At 42.9% G+C, this 21,517-nt stretch overlaps 1 protein-coding gene across 3 annotated transcripts in view; it reads right to left on the reverse strand.

The window, feature by feature from the left end:
• The window catches only part of MEMO1 (mediator of cell motility 1), a 36,996-nt gene that overhangs the window by 9,630 nt on the left and 5,849 nt on the right, over positions 1-21,517 (reverse strand). For 2 of the 3 annotated variants that reach the window (XR_008317637.1, XM_053302574.1), the window contains exons 2-4: positions 9,643-9,724; positions 8,449-8,517; positions 7,429-7,541 (exon numbers count right to left, since the gene is read on the reverse strand). Coding sequence is in view for 2 of the 3 variants with exons in the window: in XM_053302574.1 (XP_053158549.1) it covers positions 7,429-7,541; positions 8,449-8,517; positions 9,643-9,724 (264 nt within the window). In the remaining variant the exon portion in view is untranslated. Of the gene's footprint in view, positions 1-7,428; positions 7,542-8,448; positions 8,518-9,642; positions 9,725-21,517 lie in introns of those variants that run through there. The other variant, XM_053302582.1, reaches the window with a different exon arrangement.

Below are 21,517 nucleotides of genomic sequence, written 5' to 3' on the forward strand. Positions count from 1 at the left end.
TTTTGTGATGCAATGGCATTTAGGTCACAGTGCACCACACACTTGGTTATGTTTCAAGCAACCATTCAGTTCACACAGAAGAGTTGCTCTGTCAAAAATCAAGTTCTAGTAGTTCTGAAAGAACAACCAGCCAAGTGCTTAAAGGTCATTAAAGCACACCAATTCATATATTCACTAGCAAAGAAATTAAGCCCACAATGGAGATCAGGTAGCAAGATTTATAGAAATTCTTGGGCTTTAACAAGAAACCAATGTTAACAGAAAAACAGGTTGCTCACCTGTAACGTTTGGTTTTTTGGTGATCAGTATCATTCGCAATGTGGGCTTTGCGCCTGCGCAATAATCCCGTGGAAGGATTTCAAACTCTTCATAGAGCTCTGAAGCTCAGCGGCAGAGAGCTTCCCAGCTCAGTTCCTGAACGGACACAGTGCAGAATGGACTTCACAAAATAATCAAGGTGTGCAGTAGGTACATCCGAAAAGTGGGGAGGCTGGGTGGGTGTTGTGAATGATACCAGATCACCAAAAGTTCAAAAGTTACAGGTGAGCAACCTGTTTATCTTAATGGTGATCTGGTATCCTTCACAATGTGGGTGATTAGCAAGCTCTCCTACTAAGAAGATGGGTAGAGGATGTTAGTTTACAAAATGTTTTTAAGTACAGTCTGCCCAAAACTAACCTCAGCGGCAAAGCGGAAGTCCAGGCGTAATGGTTAACAAAGGGTATGTTGGAAGACCAGGTAGTAGCTTTATGTATTTCAGAAAAGGCAATGCTGGACAAATAAGCAGTAGAAGTGGCCATAGTCCTAGTTGAATGAGCTTTGATAATGTCCAGTGGCGTTACACCTTGTTTGTCATAGCAGATGGAAATCAGTTGGACCAGCCATTCAGAAAGTCTTTGACAGGACACGGGTTGGTCCTTACGAGGACTTCCAAAGGCAACAACGAGCCTTTTGTACTTTCTAAAATCCTCTGTCCTGTTCAAACAGAAGAAGAGTGCTCTCCGCACTCAATTTATATACCTCTTTTCATTAAATAATCTCAAAGCGGTTTACAATATAATAAAACAATGCATAATTAAGATTCAAAAGTACAGATGATCTCAAAGCAGTTTACAGTATAATTAAAGGTTAGAGACAGGATTCATGACAAAATGTCAGAATGACAATATCTTGGTTAGTGTGGAACTCCAAAACCACTTTTGGCAGGAAAATTGATCAGTGTACATAACTTTATTGGGAAAGAAGACAGTAAATGGAATGTCAGTTCTGAGAGCAGTGAATTCGCTAACCCTCCTAGCAGTGGTGATAGCAATTAGGAAAGCTGTTTTGAGGGTGACTAATTTGAAGGAAGCTAAGGGTAATTGTTTGTTTGATTTCTATATTGTCCTTCCAAAAAATGGCTCAGGGCGGTTTACACAGAGAAATAATAAATAAATAAGATGGATCCCTGTCCCCAAAGGGCTCACAATCTAAAAAGAAACATAGAATAGACACCAGCAACAGTCGCTGGAGGTACTGTGCTGGGGGTGGATAGGGCCAGTTACTCTCCCCCTGCTAATTAAAGAGAATCACCACATTAAAAGGTGCCTCTTTGCCAAGTTAGCAGGGGCTCAAAGGGTGCTTTAGTGAGGGTAAAAAGAACCAAAGAAAAACTCCAGGGCTTGACCAGTTTTTTAAGTGGAGAATAAAGGTTAAAAACATCTTTTGCAGTTGGGGTGGGAAAACAAGGTCTTAGTCCCATCCTGAATACACTACAGGCAGGCCTGACACATGGACCTTAATAGACGAGGTGGAGAGGCCCATATGTTTCAACAAGGTCAAGTACAGGAAAACTTGGCACACGGAAACAGAAGTTGGTTCAAAGCTTTTTGTTTTTCATAGTTTACTAATTTTTCATTTACAGGAATAGTTGTGTCTAGTTGAGGCTTCCCTCTCACAGGGCAAAATCTGGTCTAGAAGTTTAGCCTCCATGCAGTCATGTTCAATGTGCAGAGGCTGTGATGGAGCACCTGTCTGTTAAGCAAGAGGAGATCAGGACACTGGTGGAGGTGGCGATGGAGGCCCCGAGACCGTCACAGGAAGAGGGTGAATCAAGGCTGTCCCAGCCACCATGGTGCGAGCATTATGCATTTGGTCCCATGCTTTAGGATTTTGCTCAGAACACAAGATATGAGAGGGAAGGGTAGGGAGAAGTAGTACAGATGCGTGGTCCAGGGCATTTGAAATACATCCCCTAGGAACCCTTTGCCCACTGCCACTCTCAAACAGAAGAGGAGGCACTTTATGTGTTGGGTTGTGAAGCAATCCACTTGGGGAGTCTCCCAGTGCTGGAAAAGATCGAAAAGGTCAGGATTGACCTCCAATTCGTGTTGACAGGACAGGTTTGTTTCCCTGCTGAGACTGTCCACTGACATGTTGTCAATGCCCTTTATGTGAAGGTCCAACAGGTAGTTGTGATGGTGAATGGACCAGTCCCACAGTTGAACAGGTTGCAAAGCAGTTTTGAAACTTGTGCCGCCTTGGTGGTTGATATATGTGCCTGCAGTAGAGTTGTCCTGAAGGGAAAGACAGTCCAAATCCTACCGAATTGGTAGAAAAGACTTGAGGGCCAACAGCCAAGAGTTCTAGCAAGTTTATATAGAGAAAGGATTGTTGATAGTTTCAGAGATCATACCCATGAAGCCCTGCACAGTGAGCACCCCACCCTTTCAAGGAGACATCTGTGGTAAGTGTTAGTGTGTGAAGAGGAAAATGGAATGCCCATTATTGGGTGGTTGTAGTGGTAGTTGCAGTCGCTGGCTGTTCACATTTGGTTGGAAATGGGAAAAGAACCACAACTGAATTCATCACATAGGGATGCACATCAACGGTTCACAGTTCCCTTTAAAATCCAGCAAGGAGTTTCTTACCTGCTCGTCCCCACCCTGCTGCTTTTCCGGCAACAGCTCCCGCTCTCCAAAAGGCTGCACGCGGCTATGGCACTGTTCTCTGCAGCCTCTGCGCGGTGTCAGAACACACATGCCAACACCATGTGGAGGCCGCAAGGAATAGCACCACTGCCGCACACAGCCTTCTGGAGAGTGGGCGCTGCTGCCGGAAAAGCGGCAGGGTGGGAACGAGCAGGTAAGGAGCTCCTTACCTGCTTTAAAAGGAAACTGCTCCCCACCTCGTTAAACCGGTTTGAACGTGGGCACCTGAGCCAGTTCAGCACTCCTCAGAGAAGACACCGAACCATCTCGTGCACACCACATGCAGAGTCTGGTGTAATAAATAGTCGCAGTGCATACCACCATCAGGTCCAAGGGGCAGTAGATGGACTGTGCCTCTTGGGTGGATTTGGGCCTGAAGGATCAGATCATATATACAAATGAGAGCCACTTCTCTTCTGGTAGAAAAGCTCATTTTACATTTGTGTCCAATATGGCACCTATGTAAGCCAGATATTTTGGGGGAACAAGGATGAATTTATTTAAATTCACTTCAACACCCAGATCCTCTAAAAGCATGAGTACTGTCTGGATGCAATTGGTGAGTAGTACTTTATCTAGAGAGGTGAGCAACCAATCGCCCAGGTATGGGGAGATTGAGATTCCTTCCATTCTGAGATGGGCAACAATGGTGCTCACACATTTGGTGAAGACACACAGGCTGTAGAGAGGACGAACAGGAGGACCGTATACTAGTAAACTTGGTGCCTCATAGTGAAGTGTAGATATTTCATGTGGATAGGTTGAATCCCCACGTAAAAGTAGGCATATTTCAGATCTAGAGTGGCAAGCCACTGTTCCTCCGCTAGGAGAGGGAGGAGTTGAATAGTGAGTATCTGAAATGTTTTCATGTGGATGAAAGCTGTTGAAGGAACACAGATCTAGAATTGGTTGAATACCGCCATCCCTTTTAGGTACTTGGAAGTACCTGGAGTAGAACCCTCCCCTTTGGAGGTTTGGGGAAACCGGTTCTACTGCCCCTTTGGACAATACTTCTTGAACTTCTGTTAGTAAGGTAGGAGTTGAAGGGGTGTGTCTTATTCCTAAAAAAGGGAGAGCATTGAATTCTATGGTGTAGCCAGTGCAGATTATACTTAGCACCCATGCTTTGGATGTGATAAGATGCCAAGTGGAAAGGGTGCAAGTCTGATGGGTATGCACATTCCAATGGGTAGAGGGACATAGGAGTCAAAACTGATGTTTGGATTGGTGCTGGGCTTTGGTCTTTAGTTGCCTACTTTTTTCTCTCTCTCTTTTTTTTTTTTAAGCAAGGGCATTTCTGAGAGTATTGGAAATACTTTCTGGTATCCCTCGTCAGAGCGGTTGTACTGGTATCTGTGTGTTTGTCAAATCTCCCAATTCTTTGAGAGCAGGACTGAAGAGTGGAGAAGGGTGTAAAGGCCCTGGCAATAAACCTGGATTTTTTTCATGCATTCCATAGTTTTGTTGATATGAGAGCTAAAGATGCCTTCTCCATCAAAGTGGAAGTCTTCAGTTTTGTCTCTCATGTCAGGTTGTAGAGAGGACCAATGGAGCCAGGCGTTACATCTTAAAGGGATGGCACTAGCCAAGGTGTGGGATTTGGTTTTCATCAGGTTGTTTTGGTACTTAAGAGTTGGGCATGTGATGTCCACTGATTTAGAAAGTAGCTCTTTGAATCTTGTTTGTGTAGTTTTAGGAGTCTCCTTTAGGTCATCTTTGAACTCTTCTTAGACTGCGTAATGGAATTTAGCCATACAAGCCATATATTTAGCTATCTTCATTGAGAGGGATGAAGTAGAGTAAATTTTCTAGATGACAAAGTCAAATTTTCTGCCCTCTTTGTTGGTGGGAGCAGAGTTCTTCCGACTGGGCTTGGAACCCATAGTACAATCCACGACTAGCGAGTTTGGTGGGGGGTGCTTAAATAAAAACTTGCAGTTGTCTTCCTGGACTCTAGACATTTTTGAGCCTCTTGAGGGTAGACATGGCACTATACAGCACATCCCATGAGGATTTTGCTGAGTTGATCAGTACTGGCAACGTCAGAAGAGCCACAGGTTGTGAGGTTGTAGCTGAGGCAATGAAGTCAGAGACCAGGTCCTTAACTCTCATTGGAGATTTGAGTTTCAGGCCAAGAACCCTAGCCATCTTGGCTACTTGAATCTGGTATGAATGTTTCCTCAGCTGGAAGTATTAATTGGCCATGTTGTCATCTGGGAAGGGATCTGACAGATTTTCTGTGTGAACAGATTCAGTGTCAGAATCAGAGGAATAAGTGCAGTCATAATTGGAGAACTGCTTTTCCAGAATAGCAGGTGTCACCATAATGCTTAAGGAACAAGTAGTTTATTTATCAGGGGAAGCCGGATGAATTGGATCAGTAGGCTGCAGCACAGGAGACTGTGTGAGAGGGGGCTGTGACATAGGAGGAGGATTCAACACACGCTTGAAAGAAGTGAGAGCAGGAGACAATGCAACTTGAGAAGGATTGGAAGAGTTGAGTTTCTTATGTTTCCAAAGATGGAATCATATGACAGAGATGGGGAAAACATGAATAAAGCATCTTTAAATCTCCCCGTCCTCCTGATATGGCCAGGGCCCCGGAGGAGCTCCAATAATCCAGCCGTCTTCAGTAAGGGTTGTAGGTAGGGAGTGAAAAATGAAGTCTTTCCTTCCAGGGTTGGACAGGAAAGCGCAATGGAGAGCAGTGAGGGGTTGCTCATGTTGGAGAGGCAGAGGGAGTCTTGGGAATCTCCAATGCACCTGAGTCAGTGTCATCATCAATATCTAGGCCATGGAGGAAAAACCCTTTGGACATAGAGCCGGAAGGCGTTGTAATCCAAGAGGCCAGGATGAAGCCAATGTCATGGGAGAGTGTAAAGTCCGTTGACATCAGTAATGTTGACAGGAAGTGTGATTCGAAGACAGGTGTCAAAGGAAATATGAAGGAATGAGCACATGTGTAGACGGCACACTCCCAATGTCAAAGCTTGGGCTGCGGAAGCCATGGATAGCGGGGCAGGCATAGAGATTGACATTGAGATCTGTGTCAAAGACTGTAGCTGTTGAAGCCACTTCAGTCACCTCCAATGAAGAGGAAGATGAATAGGAGCGGACAGCTTAAATGCTTTTCAAACACTGTCAGTCATCTGATGTTGGTGACAGTTTACGAGGATGCGTCAAAGGGGGTGGCTAGCTCGATGTTGGAGTCAACGTCAACGCCAATGGTCGTGATGGCATCAACTGTGGTGCCGGTGTGGTAGGCCTAAGTGAGGCCTCTGAAGGTGATACCATTGATACTGCTGTATAAGCTGAAGAAAGTTTCTGATGTTTTGACTGAGAGGAGAGTCCTCTTCTCGATGTTTGTACTTCCAAAGTGAAGCCCAGCTTCAATAGCTTCATCGTCGATAGTGTCAGCGATAGTGGGGAGCACAGCATTCAAGTTGAGGGGCACAAGGCCTGTGCACTGCTCGAAAACATAATTCTCTGCTTTTCTGGGTTTGTTTGGGAAAGGAGAGGCAAATTTTATGAGCACGGCTACTGTGGTCTTCCCCAAGGCAGAACTTGTGCTTGTTGGAAGAGGGGAGGGTTCTGTGGCAAGAGTAACACTGCTTAAAAGTTCTTTTAAAAGTCCACTGGCAACAAATCCAAAATGTGAGGCAAAGAATGGTCAGAAACAATCTGAGGTCAGAGAAAACAAGTGAAGCAAACCGTAATTTTTTTCTTTCCAGAACCTAACACAAGGAGAACAAGTTGTTCTAATAAGAACTGATCTGCCTACTTTCAGTGTCTCTACAACTAGACTAAATTTGGTTCAAATTGGTTAGGCAGTTCACAGGTTAGCCCACTTGTGCCTCAAATGTTCACTTGTCCACCATCTTGAATTGGGGTGGATGACATGATCACAAACGACACCACTGAGATGTCCCTACAACTGTACCGAAATTGGTTCATATTGGTCCAGGCTTTAGAAGACACAAACACACACACAGCTGGGTGATCTCATAAGCCTACTGGAAAGTAGGCTAAAAAAGCCCCAGAGGAACCATTCATGATGGCCGTCAAGAAGGAACTGATTTGAAAAGTGCTGGGCTGCTGAAGATAATGAGTGCACAATCGCGTGAAGGGCAGAGCTTCAGAGTTCCATGAGGAGCATGAAATCCTTCCATGGGACTATTGTGCTGGTGCAAAGCCCACGTTGTGCAGGAAAACCAGATCACCATTAAGATCCAACAGTTTCTCAGGAATTCTATACAATGCCTTGTTAAAGAAATAAAAAGGATCAATGTTCACAATATGTCATATTCTACTTTAATCTTATGAGTAAATCTAGGGCTTTAACACAGCTAAGATTTTCATGTGAAAATCTTAGAAGTCAGTTAAAGTTCAAAGCAGCAGCAAGACTAAAATTGTTTTTCTAAACACCAATTTTGCCCATGCCCTATAATTATTCAATTACCCTTTTGATCAATTCGCAGATCGTATAGAGGGGTTCTATATATATCCACACTGGAAAGTGCACATCGGGACAGGGGCACATGATGTGAAGGCCCAAGGATGAAGATTCTCCGTCTATGATGATTAATAGAAAAGATGCAATATTAGCAACTCTGTCTACTGCCTCACTTCCAACCCCCCAAATAATTCCTCTCATGATTGCTAGAGAGAGTTTAACGTTTCACTATCTTAAGTTTTTACAATCTTTCCACATACATATCCACAACCATGCATATCCACTTCTGCTATGTCTGAGCAAAGGAAACATGATAGGAGGAAAAGGGGATCACAAGGTGATGCCTTGGATACATTCCTGTCTATTTTCATATTATATTTCCCATCATAGTTAACAGTAAGATCACATGGTGCCTGAAATTAACTGCAAAGCACGAACTGGTTCCGCACAGGCCAAGACAATTGTAAACATATTAGCTCAACCAGCAGAACAACACTGATGTTATTAAAATTGCTCCACCCCACAAAGGAACTACATCACACACACCTACTTATGTGGCTTGGATCCCACCTGATTTGGCACAGAGGCATAGCAAGCCCATGGCCATCTGTGTCCTCCTCACTACCCCACAATATCGCTTGTTTGTGGTGCTAGCGCTTCCACGTCACTCCCTGCCTTGGTGCCCCCTAACTCCTCTCATTGTCATCATGCTCCCCACTGTTGCAGAGTGAGTGGGGGATGCCAGCAAGAGAGTACGCATAGGATCCCCTGCTCACCCTGAAATAGAGGGGAGTGTAATGACAGCATAAACAATGAGAGGAGAAACCTGAAGGTGGCAGCTGCAGGAGGAGAAGCAGGAAAGTGGAGTAGGCAGTGGCAACTGGGGTAAAATTTCCATTGTATTTCTGATATTGCTGAATCCACATCCCACAAACAAATCCAGTTTGATGTCTACCTAAAAAAAGCCAGTATACTTCCAGATCAGTTTCATCTTACTCATAGTAAACATCCTCTAATACTACTTACGTGATTGAAGGATCCACTTGTTTGTAAGCATGAGCTGCACAAGACCCACAGTAGGTATAACCTGCATGTCTACAAAAAAGAGGACACCTAAAATTAAACTTTTAGGCCCTTATAGCAACATTAAATATGACATTTTAACTGCACTCCTCTTCAGGGCAGCATTCATGGCTCCTCCCCACATCTGATCCTCATAACCTTGCAAAGGACATTAGGCTGAATGTGTGCAATTGGCCTCAGGTCAAACATGGCATGAGTTTCATGGCCACACGGGGATTTGAACTTGGGTCTCCCAACCCCTACTAGGATGCTCTAACTATATCAAGTTGACACCACATACTGGTGGTTCATACAGAGAAACAGGTTGCTAAAATGATGAATGAACTCTCAAGCAGCAAACATCCAATACATGGAAAAATGCAAGAGCAGTTAGAAGCAGCATGCTCAACTGGTATACTGACAAGCTCAGCTTACTTGCTTATCTCTCAAGCAGAAAGAGAGAGAAAGAGAGATCTTCTATGAATTAAAGTTATGATGTAAGAGACTGTCAGCATTTGAAGCTACTAGTATTCTACTTAAAGCACAATCATGTTACTCACATGACTAGCATCTCAAATACTGTAAACAGTGCTAAGCTGAAATAGTGGGGCATATTTCAGGAACAATTTAGGAAAACGGTTCTCTCCTTTGTGGATTGTTTTTCCTGGGAGGGGAGGGAATAAGCTTCAAAGAGTGTGAAAGTGTGCAGGTATTCAGAAGGCAGACAATATGATGCAGAAAGCAATACCTTCACTCCAAATTAGCTTAGTTTGTCCTCAGCAATATTGTCACATATAGTGCATGTGCGAACGTGTGTGCACACAAATAGCACCAAATATCAACTGGTTAAGGAAGTTAACAGAAACGAAGGTCAACACGGTGTGGGAGACTTTGAGTTCTTCCCCTCCACTTTGCAACACCACTTTTTCACCAAAAGAAGTCCATGTGTGCACATTTTGTTCAGAACTTTTAAAATTAAAATGTTCACTGAGTGACTTTGGGCCAGTCATGTATCTCTCAGCCTAACCTACCTCACAGGGTTGTTGTGAGGATAAACATAACCATGTACACAGCTCTGAGCTCCTCAGAGGAAAAGCGGAATAAATGTAAATAAATAAATAGATAGAGGAAATATTTTTATGTGAAAAACAAACTTACGGTGCAATAATGGCTCTAGCGGGTCTTTTTGTAGATTGTACTTGGGAAAGCCAACCTTCTAGCTGTGCACTCAGCTGAGGTCCTACAAAAATAGACAGAACTTTAAATAATGGCAACACCAAATAATCATCCTTAAAACCATCGGTGTCATTTTAAGTTTTCCTTTTAAATTGGATTAAAAAAGAAATTTGCACTAACATGTTTGATCTCTCACAGAGTGTCAAGACAGAACAACTTCATAATAAATTCAGAAGTCTCAAGTACAATAACAAGCCAACTGACAAACAACTCTGTTATATTCCTAGTTTATTTTTATTTATGCACATTAGTGCCTGCCCTACATCAACCAAAACTAAAGCAGCTCAGTATTTACTGATATGCATGATCTGATCAAATGTAGAAGAATACTAGGAAAACGAGAAAAATATTACATGCGGAGGTGAGGTTACTCTTATTATCCATTATTATTGTTAGGCAGGTCAGATTATTAGCTCTCAGTCTGAACTCATGTTTTCTATATTGAATGAGAGCAAGAGAATTATGGTTCTCAAATCATATGACAGGCTTCTAATTAATCCCACACATAAGTTGCTACAAATTTTGCCTAGGTCAGGAAGTAGAGTGACAATTGTCCCTTCCCAATCATTATAGATACAATACTATCCAGTCTCCTAAACACAGGAAAGAGGACTGACCTTAAGTGCTCCCACCCACACAAGAATTTCCCCTTCCCTTTCTAGAGTTCTCTTGGTTAGCATTTCATTGATATCAGTGTTTTTTCTATGCTTGCTTGGCTCAAGTTTGTGAACTGCTGTTAGAGCAAACAATGGTTAACAGAAGCATCAATGCAGCCATAATACTAACCACTGTTTAATCCAAAAGGATACTCCTGACCCCTTACCATGGTTCGGACGAGATCAAGCAGCAATCCATCTACACTGCTCCAGACAATGGCTCTGTGAGCAGCTATGGCTCTCCCTTCCACTCGAAGGTGGCTTGGGCAGCATTTTGTGACTACCCCGTAGGAAGCAAGCTTTCTACCTATATTGTAACCAAAAGCAGACTGTTCCCTGGCTAATCCCTTTAACATTTGAGGAAGTTCAGACAGTTTATTTTCCTTAAGGTGGCTCACTATAACAAGCTTGTAAAACTACTGGATTAGAGGGAATCTGAATTTCAGGAGCACCTCACCAATCTTTCTGCAACATCCCCTTTCATTCTGCTGTGAGTCCCAGAACATCTACAACTGTCTAAGCCAAGAGCTATGATTGCCAAAAAAACAAATTCAGAAGACTGCTTCATTAGCACACCACTTTTAAGTTTTAGAAATACATATTAGAGCAAATTACACCATAAGGATAATTAAAAGAGCCAAACAGGAGTGCTGTAAAAGCAAGATTTGGCTCCAGGGCATCATTTAATATTAAAGAGCAAGGGTAAATAAGTTTCAGCTTCCAAATACTCTTATTTGTTAATGACTCATACATGACTAACAATATGCTGAAAATTTACAGAAATGGCATGAAACTGAGAAAGCTCTAGACCAGGGATTCTCAACGTTGGGTCCCCAGATGTTATTGGACTTCAACTCCCATAATCCCCAAAGGCCACTGGGGCTGGGGATTATGAGAGTTGGAGTGCAATAACATCTGGTGACCCAAAGTTGAGAATCCCTGCTCTAGACTAGTATCCACGTTTTTGTTACTTTGCCTCTCTGCAAAGGATGTAACATGCACACAAGCATCCATTTGATCTGCCAGTCTTATTTCCCAACTTCAGCTTCCATTTTCTACTGCTGTTGCAATTTCTGGACCTGGCTGCTGAAAAAATACAGGCCAGACCTTGCTACCTCTCTCCAGTAGCATTTTCTCTTCAAGCAAGAGAGAAAGCCACGTAGCATAAAATATCTGATACTAGGAGATTCTCTGTACCAAGGCTGTTTGTGAAATAACATGGGATGGAAGAGATTAAGATCTACTGTTTCACTATAGCATTAGCAGCAACCCCCACAATGGCCAGGAGTTTTTGTATTGTTTAGTGATTAGTTTGTTTTGAACTTTCCAGAACAGTTCTGGACAATGCACTAGATAAGCCACAAAAGAGATATCCAACCTTCAACTCAATTCCAGACAGTTATTCAGGTCCACACTTTTCCAAAACTAAAAAGCCCCAGATGCTGTAGCCTTGCCTCATAAGGAAAGTCATCCAGTCTTGGTTGCCCTCTTCTGCACCTTTTTCCAGTTCTACAATGTCCTCAAGATACAGTGACCAGAAATGTACACAGTACTCCAAATGTGGCCACACCACAGGTTAGTATAAGGCCATTATAATATTAGCATTTTTATTTTCAATCCCCTTCCTAATAATCCCCAGCATAGAATTTTCCTTTTTCACAGCTGCCACACATCAAGTCAGCACTTTCAATGAGCTGTCCACCATGACCCCACAATCTCTTTCCTGGTCAGTCACTGAAAGCTCAGAGCCCATCAGTGAATATGTGAACTGGGGTGGAGAGGGGGGTTGTTCCAATATGTATCACTTTACACTTGCTTACACTGAACTGTATTTGCCATTTTGTCGCCCACTCCACCAGTCTGGAGAGGTCTTTTTGGAGCTCCTCTCAATCTGTTGTGGATTTCACTACACTAGATAGTTTAGTGTCATCTACAAATCTGGCCACTTCACTGCTTACTCCAACTTCTAGATCATTTATGAACAAGTTAAAGAGCACCAGTCCCAGTACAGAGCCCTGAGGGACCCCACTTCATACTTCCCTCCATTGTAAACACTGTCCATTTTTTCCTACCCTGCTTCCTTTCCTGTCCTTCAGCCAGTTACTGATCCATACATGAACCTGTCTCCTTTCCCCATGACTTCTAAGTTTACTCAAGAGCCTTTGGTGGGGAACTCTGTCATAAGGTTTTTAGAAGTCCAAGTATACTATGTCAACCAGATCACCTTTATCCACATGCCTGATGACACTCTCAAAGAACTCCAAAAGGTTAGTGAGGCAAGACTTGTACTTTCAGAAGCCATGCTGATTCTCCTTCAGAAAGGCCTGTTCTTCTACATGTTGAGCAATTTTGTCCTGAAGTATGCATTCTATCAATTTACCCAGCATAGAAGTTAAGTTAGCTAGCCTGTAATTTCCCGGATCCCTTTTTGAAAATCATAGTTACACTGGCTACTTTCTAGTCCTTTAGTACAGAACCCGATTGTAGGGACAAGTTACATATTGTTGCTAGATCAGCCATTTCACATCTGAACTCTTTCAGAACTCTTTGGGTGAATTCCAGTTGGCCCTGGAGATTTGTTCACTTTTAGTTTTTCAGGACAGTTTAGAACATGTTCCTTTGTCACCTCAAATTGGCCCATTTCTTCAGCCTCCAAGCTGGAGGAGCTCAGTTCCAGAGTAGGTATATGGTCAGTGTCTTCCACTATGAAGACAGATGCAAAGAATTCAATCAGCTACTCTGCAATCTCCTTATTCTCTTTAACAATACCTTCCATGTCCTCATCATCTAAAGGTCCAACCACCTCCCTGGCAGATTTCCTGCTTCTAATATATTTAAAGAAGTTTTTGTTATTCCTCTTGACACTTCTAGCTATATGCTCCTCAGACTCTCTTTTTGCATCCCCTATTGTCTCCTTGCACTTCTTTTGTCATGGTTTTTGTTCCTTTATGTTTTCTTCATTTGGGCAACACTTCCATTTTCTGAAGGAAGTCTTCTTCCCCTTTATAGCTTCCCTGATGCTACTTGTTAGCCATACTGGCATCCTCATGGTGGCAACTTTCCTCCTTCTTGGCATAGATCCCAACTGAGCTTCTATTATTGTTTTAAATAAGTTCCATGCTTTTTGGAATGATTTGACCCGCATGATGTTCCCTTTCAGCTTCCTTTTTACTAGTTTCCTCGTTTTAAGGAGTTCTCTCTTCTGAAGTCCAACACATCTACGATGGTCCTCCTTGGCAATTCTCCACTCACATATAAACTAAATTGGATCACACTATGCTCACTGTTCCCCAGTGATTCTACAACTCTGACATCTTGCACCAGGTCCTGGGCACCAGGGGTGTAGCAAGGTTGGAGTGGGCCCAGAGATGAGATTTTAAAATGGGGGCCCCCCTCAAAGTCCAGGGCCTCTGCACACCCCAGGCCCCCTACGATTTAAGTCTGATATTTCAAAATAAGTATGCTGCCTAGAAATACATTTCACTGAATACACATACACTTCACAATATATAGTGATATACATTGAGTACTATATATTTGTGCTACTTTTAATGCCTAGAACACACTAGAAACACTAATTATTAAAATGGGACCCTCGCTGCAGATTAGCAAAGGAGACTTTCAACCATGAAGGGTGAGCCTATGTATGTTTTCTCAGAATTTTGAACAAATTCAGTAAAGTTTGATTGCAGGAGATTGTTCATAGGAGGCTTTTAGAGCCCTTTAACACACATCTCCTCTGGAATGGAGGTGCTGCATTCATATGTTGGCCAGATTGACCATGAAGTCCCTGCGAGTTATTGGGGAATAGTTCACACACAAGAAAAATAAAATAAAAGCACCACACATGCTTCACAGTTCTCACTCAGACCTTCTGGGTTGCAAAACAACTTGAGCATAAGTGCATTTATAAATGAATGAATGAATGAATGAATGAATATAATATTGTTTGTTCCAGAAGTTTTTATAATTTTCTGCCATGAAACAAGCCACTTATAGGATTTTTTAGATAGTTTTTTTTTAAGCCAGCAAATTTTCCAAGCTGTTTTAAATTAAATATTTAGAGACTTCTCAGTCTCCATATCAAAGCCCTATGGCAAGCAGATCCCTATATATGGGCGGTGGGGAGGACCACAAAAAGGAGTTCACATTCTACCTGGCAAATGCTGGGCTGGGCAGAGGGTCTGCTGCAGAGAGCTGTGGGGGCCACTCTGCCTGCCCGCCTGCCCGCCTCCTTGCTTGGGGCCTCCCTGAAAGCCTACTCCAGTTCAGGCTTCACGGAGGCCTCCCTGGAAGCCCCGCCCACCCGCCGATCAGCTGAGAGGTGGGGAGAAAAGGAGCTCTTTGCAGGCAGCTTGTCTGCTGCTTAGATTGCCGGGTGGGAGGACAAGCAGGAGAGATGGCGAACAGGGCAAGTGGCTGAGGGGACTTGGGGCTGGGCAGGGGGCAATGGGGAGTCATGTGAAGTGTCTCTGTGGGGCCCCCAAGGCAGGGGGGCCCAAGGAAACTGCCTCCCCTTGCCTAATAGTAGTTACGCCCCTGCTGGGTGCCACGCAAGATTAAGTCCAAGGCTGCCTTCTCTCGGGTTGGTTCCATGACCAACTGTTCTAAGGCACAGTCATTTAGCTAGAAAATTGACCTGCACATGAATTTACCCAGTCTATGTGAGGATAATTGAAGTCAGCCATTATTACAGCTCTGTATCTCTGATTTGCTTCTCCAGCTCCAAATCACTCTCAGTATTTTGATCTGGAGGGCAATAGCATGTCTCTAGTAACACACTCCTTTCATTCCTCGTATTGTCACCCATAATGGTTCTGTGGAGGACTCCACTCTTCCTAGGTTTTCTAGTTTGTTTGATGCTATCCTTTCATTAATATACAGTGCTACTCCACCCTCCCTGTCCTTTCTGTAGAGTTTGTATCCAGGAATAACTGTGTCCCACTGGTTCTCACCTTTGTACCAGGTTTCTGTTATGCCCACTTCTTTTTCATTAGCAACCAAGCACTCCAGTTTGCCCATTTTGGCTCAGAGGCTTCTGGCATTGGTATATAAACATCTAAGTGATCAGTCTCTTACCTGACATATGCGGTCTCCCTGTCATTTGCCTTTTTGACTAGCTGTCATGTGTCTGCTCTACTCCTGGTTCTACTCTGTCCCCTTCAGGTTCATCTGAAAGATTTGCACTTTAGGGGATTTTGCTTGCTGAACCAGATACCACCCAGTTCCTGTCAGCAATCCCCCAGGTGTCATTTTAAACCAGCAGTCTGTTTCCATCTTGGTTCATGTGGAGCCTGTCCTTTTTGTACAGGCTTCGCTTACCCCAAGGTATATCCCAGTGCCTAACAAATCTAAACCCCTCCACCCAGCACCACTGTATCATCTACGCATTGAGACCCCTCAGCTCTGCTATCTCTCTGGCCCTGCACGTGGGTTAGGCAGCACTTCAAACAATGCTACCCTGGGGGTCCTGAACTTCATATGCTACCTAGCAGCCTAAGTTTGGCTTCCAGGACCTCCCAACTACATTTCCCAACAGTGTTGGTGCCATCGTGCACAACAGCTAGCTCCTTTCCAGCACTGCTAACAGCCTATCTAGACACTGCGTGATGTCAGCAACCTTTGCACCAGGAAGGCAAATCACTGTGCCGTCTACATGTGGGTCACAAACCCATCTCTCTATGCCCCTAATAATTGAATCATCCACTCCTAAGAGGTCCCCAACCCCCGGAGGAGTATCCTCTGTGTGAGATGATATGGGTGCATCACCCAAGGAAGGGATCCATTCTAAGGGAATATTCCCCTCTTCCTCAGTCTGATGTCCTCCTTGCCTGAGACTTTCGTCCTCCTTGACAGCAGGGGAGGTGTCAGCCTGGGACTGGGATGTCTATCACAGTCATGAGGGTCTCATTCACATCGCTCTCTACTTCCCTGAGCTTCTCCAGGTCAGCTACCATAGCTTCAAAGGAACAAACTTGTTCCCTGAGAGCCAAGACTCTTTGCACTGAGTGCACACCCATGACTTCTGCACGCCCCCTCCCGGCAAATAGTCATACATACAACATTCAGTGCAATACACCGAGAAGCACCCCCTCCCCTGCTGGCATTCTACCTTCATAATTGATTTTATTGGCTATTTAGAATATATAGAATCTGTTTACTTGAAAGCTAGGTCTTAGCTGCAGTTTCAGCTAATTCTATGTTTTAAGCTCTGGTCTCCAAGAAAATTACAGAAGTGAGGTAGTCCTCACCTTCTCCTCATGTTGGGTGTCTCCTTTGTGATAAAGAGGGGTCTGCCTGCATGCCTCCCCACTAACATATCCTTTGATATCTGTCAGCAAAGTCCTGTTCACAAAGCTACCCTGGTCTGAGCTTTGTATTCTCAAAAGCTGCTTCTAGCCTGAGCCACCCTAGGAATGTGGCCCCTCCCACCATGTGTGCAACTCACCTGCTGCTATTCCCCACCATCTCTCTAGGCACAACTAAAACAAACCCCTTGTTTTCCTGTTGATTTAGTTATTTGCTTGTTTGTTTCCATCTTTAACAAAATTATGCTGCCTCCCCTGGTCTGAGCCTTGTCTTCTCAAGAGCCGATTCCATCACTGTGTTCACTGACACTTACTCGCAAGTAAATGCACAGAGGACTGCAGCCTAACCAAGACATTTCTGATAACTACTGTGCAAGACAGAGCCACTGAAGACATATTCCTGTTGCATGATACAAAAGTAGCATTGACAACCTCTGGAAGAAGTTTTATCATTTCTTTGGTTGGAAGATACCCAGGGAAAAAACAATGATGGCAACTCTTGGCAAGCCAAAGGATGTTATGCAGTATGATGAGATAAGAGGAACTAGTGTCATCTATCAGGGAAATGGCCTACATTAATATCAAGACAAACACCAGAATACAAAATTGTTCTGACGCTGCTGTTAATGCAAAAATTCAGCCAAACCAACATTATCTGCCTGTGTAGAACTGAAGCACTCAAGTTTCTAGTGCGGGAATTCAGAACAAAGGTCCGAACTTAGCCAAGTCATTGTTACTACTTTCAGAAGACAAAAAAACCTATTTCTCCATCTAATCTACCTTTGGCTTAATTTAAAGAATATAATAAGGCTTATGGTGAAAAGATGCAAAACAAGCATTTCTCAGTCTCCTGGTTAAAGCCCCAACGCACACCCAATGTTCCCAAGCTATGTTAGATCAGAAGAAAGCCCAGACCTTGCATGCAATTCCTCCCATCCAGCGTTTGCTTCAACCATGGTATAGCATCATGTCTGCTTCGACAGTAACATGCTTTCATGCTTGTGATGGAATGGTGCAGAACTACTTTTATGCAAATGAGCTTAGAACCCTAGAGAGCTTTCAATCATAAGAGACAGAATGAGGAATTGGGTCTGGTCAGGGACAATCTTAAGGTGGAGATATTCTGAAACTCAAATTATAAGAGTCTAAAATAAAGGAGTGGGTTATTGGCAATAAGACAGACTGAAATAAAGACTGGGTGAAGTACAGTTCTGGGAAAGAACTGGGTTCAAATGTACAAAGCTTTATGTATGGTTTATTAAGAAGCTAAATACTGTGAGGAAACTGTACTTAGGAAACCATTAAGAAACTAAATACAGTGAGAAGGTAAAGCAACTTTGTAACCAAGGAAGTTATCAGCCCTACTAAACAGTAATGTAAACAAACAAACCTCAGAATTCAACTTAAATATTCTTGTTATTTATTTATTTATTTCATTTGTACACCGCCCCAAACTTTAGTCTCTGGGCGGTTTACAGTAGTATAAAACAAGTTAAAATATATACAAAAACTTTAAACAATTAAAAAATTTAAAAATCAGCCACAAATTAAAACCTTAAAAATTTTAAAGAACAGAAAAAGCTTGGGTGAAGAGGTGGGTTTTCAAATGCTTTCTAAAAATTGTCAGAGATGGGGAGGATCGTATCTCAGTAGGGAGCGCATTCCACAGTCTCGGGGCAGCAACCAAGAAAGCCTGTCCCTGTGTGGCCACCAGCCAAGCTGGCAGCAACTGGAGACGGACCTCTCCGGATGACCTCAATGGGTGGTGGGGATCATAATGAAGAAGACGATCTCTTAGATACCCAGGGCCTGTGTAATGTTTAAAAACACATCCAGGTGATTTCTGTAAGAAAAAACCTCATGTCTGCAAAGCCATGTTATCAGAAACTACATCAAGAAACTATAAGCTGCAGCTTCATCAGAGATATGTGTGTGTGTGTGTGTGTGTGTGTGTGTACAAACTTAAAAACATCCCAGTCTCAGCCCCAAAACAACAATGCTAAAGAGTTGTTCCCCTCTTAACTAGCATTTGAAACTAGAGTTTGAAGTAGATTTGTAAGCCCTGTTAACTAGATTAGCTCCAATGCAGTTATAAAACTGCATCATGATGAAAGGATGGGGAAATTTGTGAGGGAGAGAGAAAAGAATATGCAAGCCTGTGATAAAATATTCCCGATCTCATATCTATGGAGACTGGGAATATTATATCTGCACTGACCGGGCTTTCAACTACAGGAGGAGATCTAACAGAAGTCTAGCCAAAATCAGTGATACATTAAGACAACATATCTGATCACATCTGAACAATTTACCTGAGTCACAAATGCAAGACAGCTATAGTAATACAGAAGGCCATGTATTGTGTCTATTTTTGTTTCAGACACATATCTTGCCCTTATATAACAATTTTACAAGGTGGCTCACAAATATGGAGGTACATATACAATCCTTATACAGATAGTATTGAGGAAGGAATGAGAAAAAGCAAATGCAATCAATTTTCAAGAACATATGGACAACAATTGAATGTCATCTAACATTGGAAGACCTTATTTTTCAGTATGAACTGGAATTTTTCATTTCCAAGCCAGACACTGGGTATAGAAAAAGCTGGGCAGTCAACAGATGAGAAGTAAAGCTGGAGTGTAATATGTTATATTGGGAGTGAATAAAAGATTGTTTTATGAGGAATAAAACCCCACAATCTAGACAATACCTACAATGTAAAATGTGGTGGGGAGCTCACTAGGAGAATCAATGGGGGTACTTTGTTCAATAAGGAGATCTTATACATATTTGTCATGCAAGCACTTCAGAAAATGGCAAGATGATTGCAGAAATGACTTATGATGTAATACCTTGGAACCCCGAGGTTAAATCCAGACAAGACAGAATTGCTATCCATCAGCAGAAAAGCCAATCAGGATAGGGCGATTCAACCAGTTCTGGATGAGGCTGTACTCCCCTTGAAAGAGCAAGTGTGCAGCTTGGAGGTGTTGCTGGACCCAGCTCTACTTTTGGATGCTCAGCTGGAGGCAGTGGCTAGGGGTGCCTTTGAACAGCTTTGGATTGTGCACCAGCTGCATCCCTTTCTTGAGAAGGCAGATCTGGTTACCCATGCCTTAGTCATGTCACAGCTGGATTACTGCAATGCACTTTACATGGGTGGGGCTGCCCTTGAACAATACTTGGAAACTTCCGTTGGTGCAGAATGGAGCTGCCAGGGTTCTCTCTGGAACTGCTCACTGGGAGCATATTACACCTGTTTGGCAGCCAGGGCAGCTTGTTCAAATTTGTTTCGGGGTCCAATTCAAGGTGCTGGTTATTACCTTTAAAGCCCTTAACAGTTTGGGCCTTGGATACCTGAAGGACTGCCCACTCCCAAGGGTTTCTGCCCTCCCAACAAGGTTGTCAGTGGGGGCCTTTGCTCCATGTGCTGACATTGAGAGAGGTTAGATAGTTGTGTATGCGGGACAGGGCCTTATCTGTTGTTGCTCCCAGGCCCTGGAATGCTCTCCCACTGAATGTCAGCCATCTGTAGCTGCTTTGAAAAATCTAGACTCTTTTTTTGGTTCAAGCTTTTACCCCTTAGGGGTTGCCAGGCATCTCAGCTCTCCTGCTTCTGTTGTCTTTTATGATGGTTGTTTTTGGTGTTTTATGGGTTTTGCTGTTTAATGGATTTTAAGGTTTTATATGTGTTTTATGGGATTTTATTGTATTTTAACTTTTGTAAACTGCCTTTGGATGCTTTATGAAAGGTTGTATAAAAACGGAACTAACTCGTGGTTATTGTTTGGGTTCTTTGGAGATAGAAATTGTGTCTCGTCTGCTAGTGGAAGAAAGATATTAAATTTCCCAATACTGCAAAAATCCCAGACATGCCACCAATTAGAGACTGGAAAATTAACATGAAATTTTACACATTTACATTTTACAGACAGTTAGGGATGGAAGAAGAAAATCTATTGAAGACTGGAAGTGATTTTTTAGATATATGGCAGACAGAAATTAATTGATGCTACATGACTGAGTTTATTCTGTTTATTTTTGATATAACTTAATAAGAACTTTCTTCTTATCTGCATATATATCAGGACTGCACAACTCTGGCCCTCCCGCAACTACTGACTATTGGCTAGTAAACTGGGGACAATGGGAACTGCAGCTCAACAACAGCTGGAATTTATTTATTTATTAGAAACATTTGATATACCGCCCACTCCGAAGACTCTGGGCGGTGTACAAAAACATGCAAAACAAGACAGCATTGAAATTACATTCTAAATAAAACTAAAGTAATTAACAAAAAGCGGGGGGGAAAGCAAATAGGTAAACTACAGGGTAAAAGCCTGGCGAAAAAGAAAAGTCTTCAATAAAGATTTAAAAATCAACAAGGAAGGAGCTAAACGAATCTGCAGGAATTCCAGAGAAGTGGGGCAGCAACCGAGAAGGCCCTTTCACAGGTCCTAGCGCTGCGAATGATGAAATTACACAGTCCTGATACAGATGATGTGAATTAAGGTAACTGCAAGTTAATGAATTATTGTAATTTATAACTATTTTTTAATTTAAATGTGTTAATACCATTAAGATTACTGTAACTTTACAGTACTGACATTCCTAGGAAAACACAAGATTTTAATTATACCGCTTGCATGTTGTGGCCATTTGGCCCCACCGGTTACAATATTTCTCTCTATTTGCACGTGTGCACTGTTGCCAAAGAGCCAGATTTTGGGGTGGCCCAGAGAACAACCCTTTATCTATACTAGGTGAGAAGGCTATACGGCCCAAGACCGCAGGATCGTAGTCCCTACAGTAAACATTTCACCT

This window comes from Hemicordylus capensis, chromosome 1, assembly GCF_027244095.1.
Source record: "Hemicordylus capensis ecotype Gifberg chromosome 1, rHemCap1.1.pri, whole genome shotgun sequence".
Taxonomy (NCBI): domain Eukaryota; kingdom Metazoa; phylum Chordata; class Lepidosauria; order Squamata; family Cordylidae; genus Hemicordylus; species Hemicordylus capensis.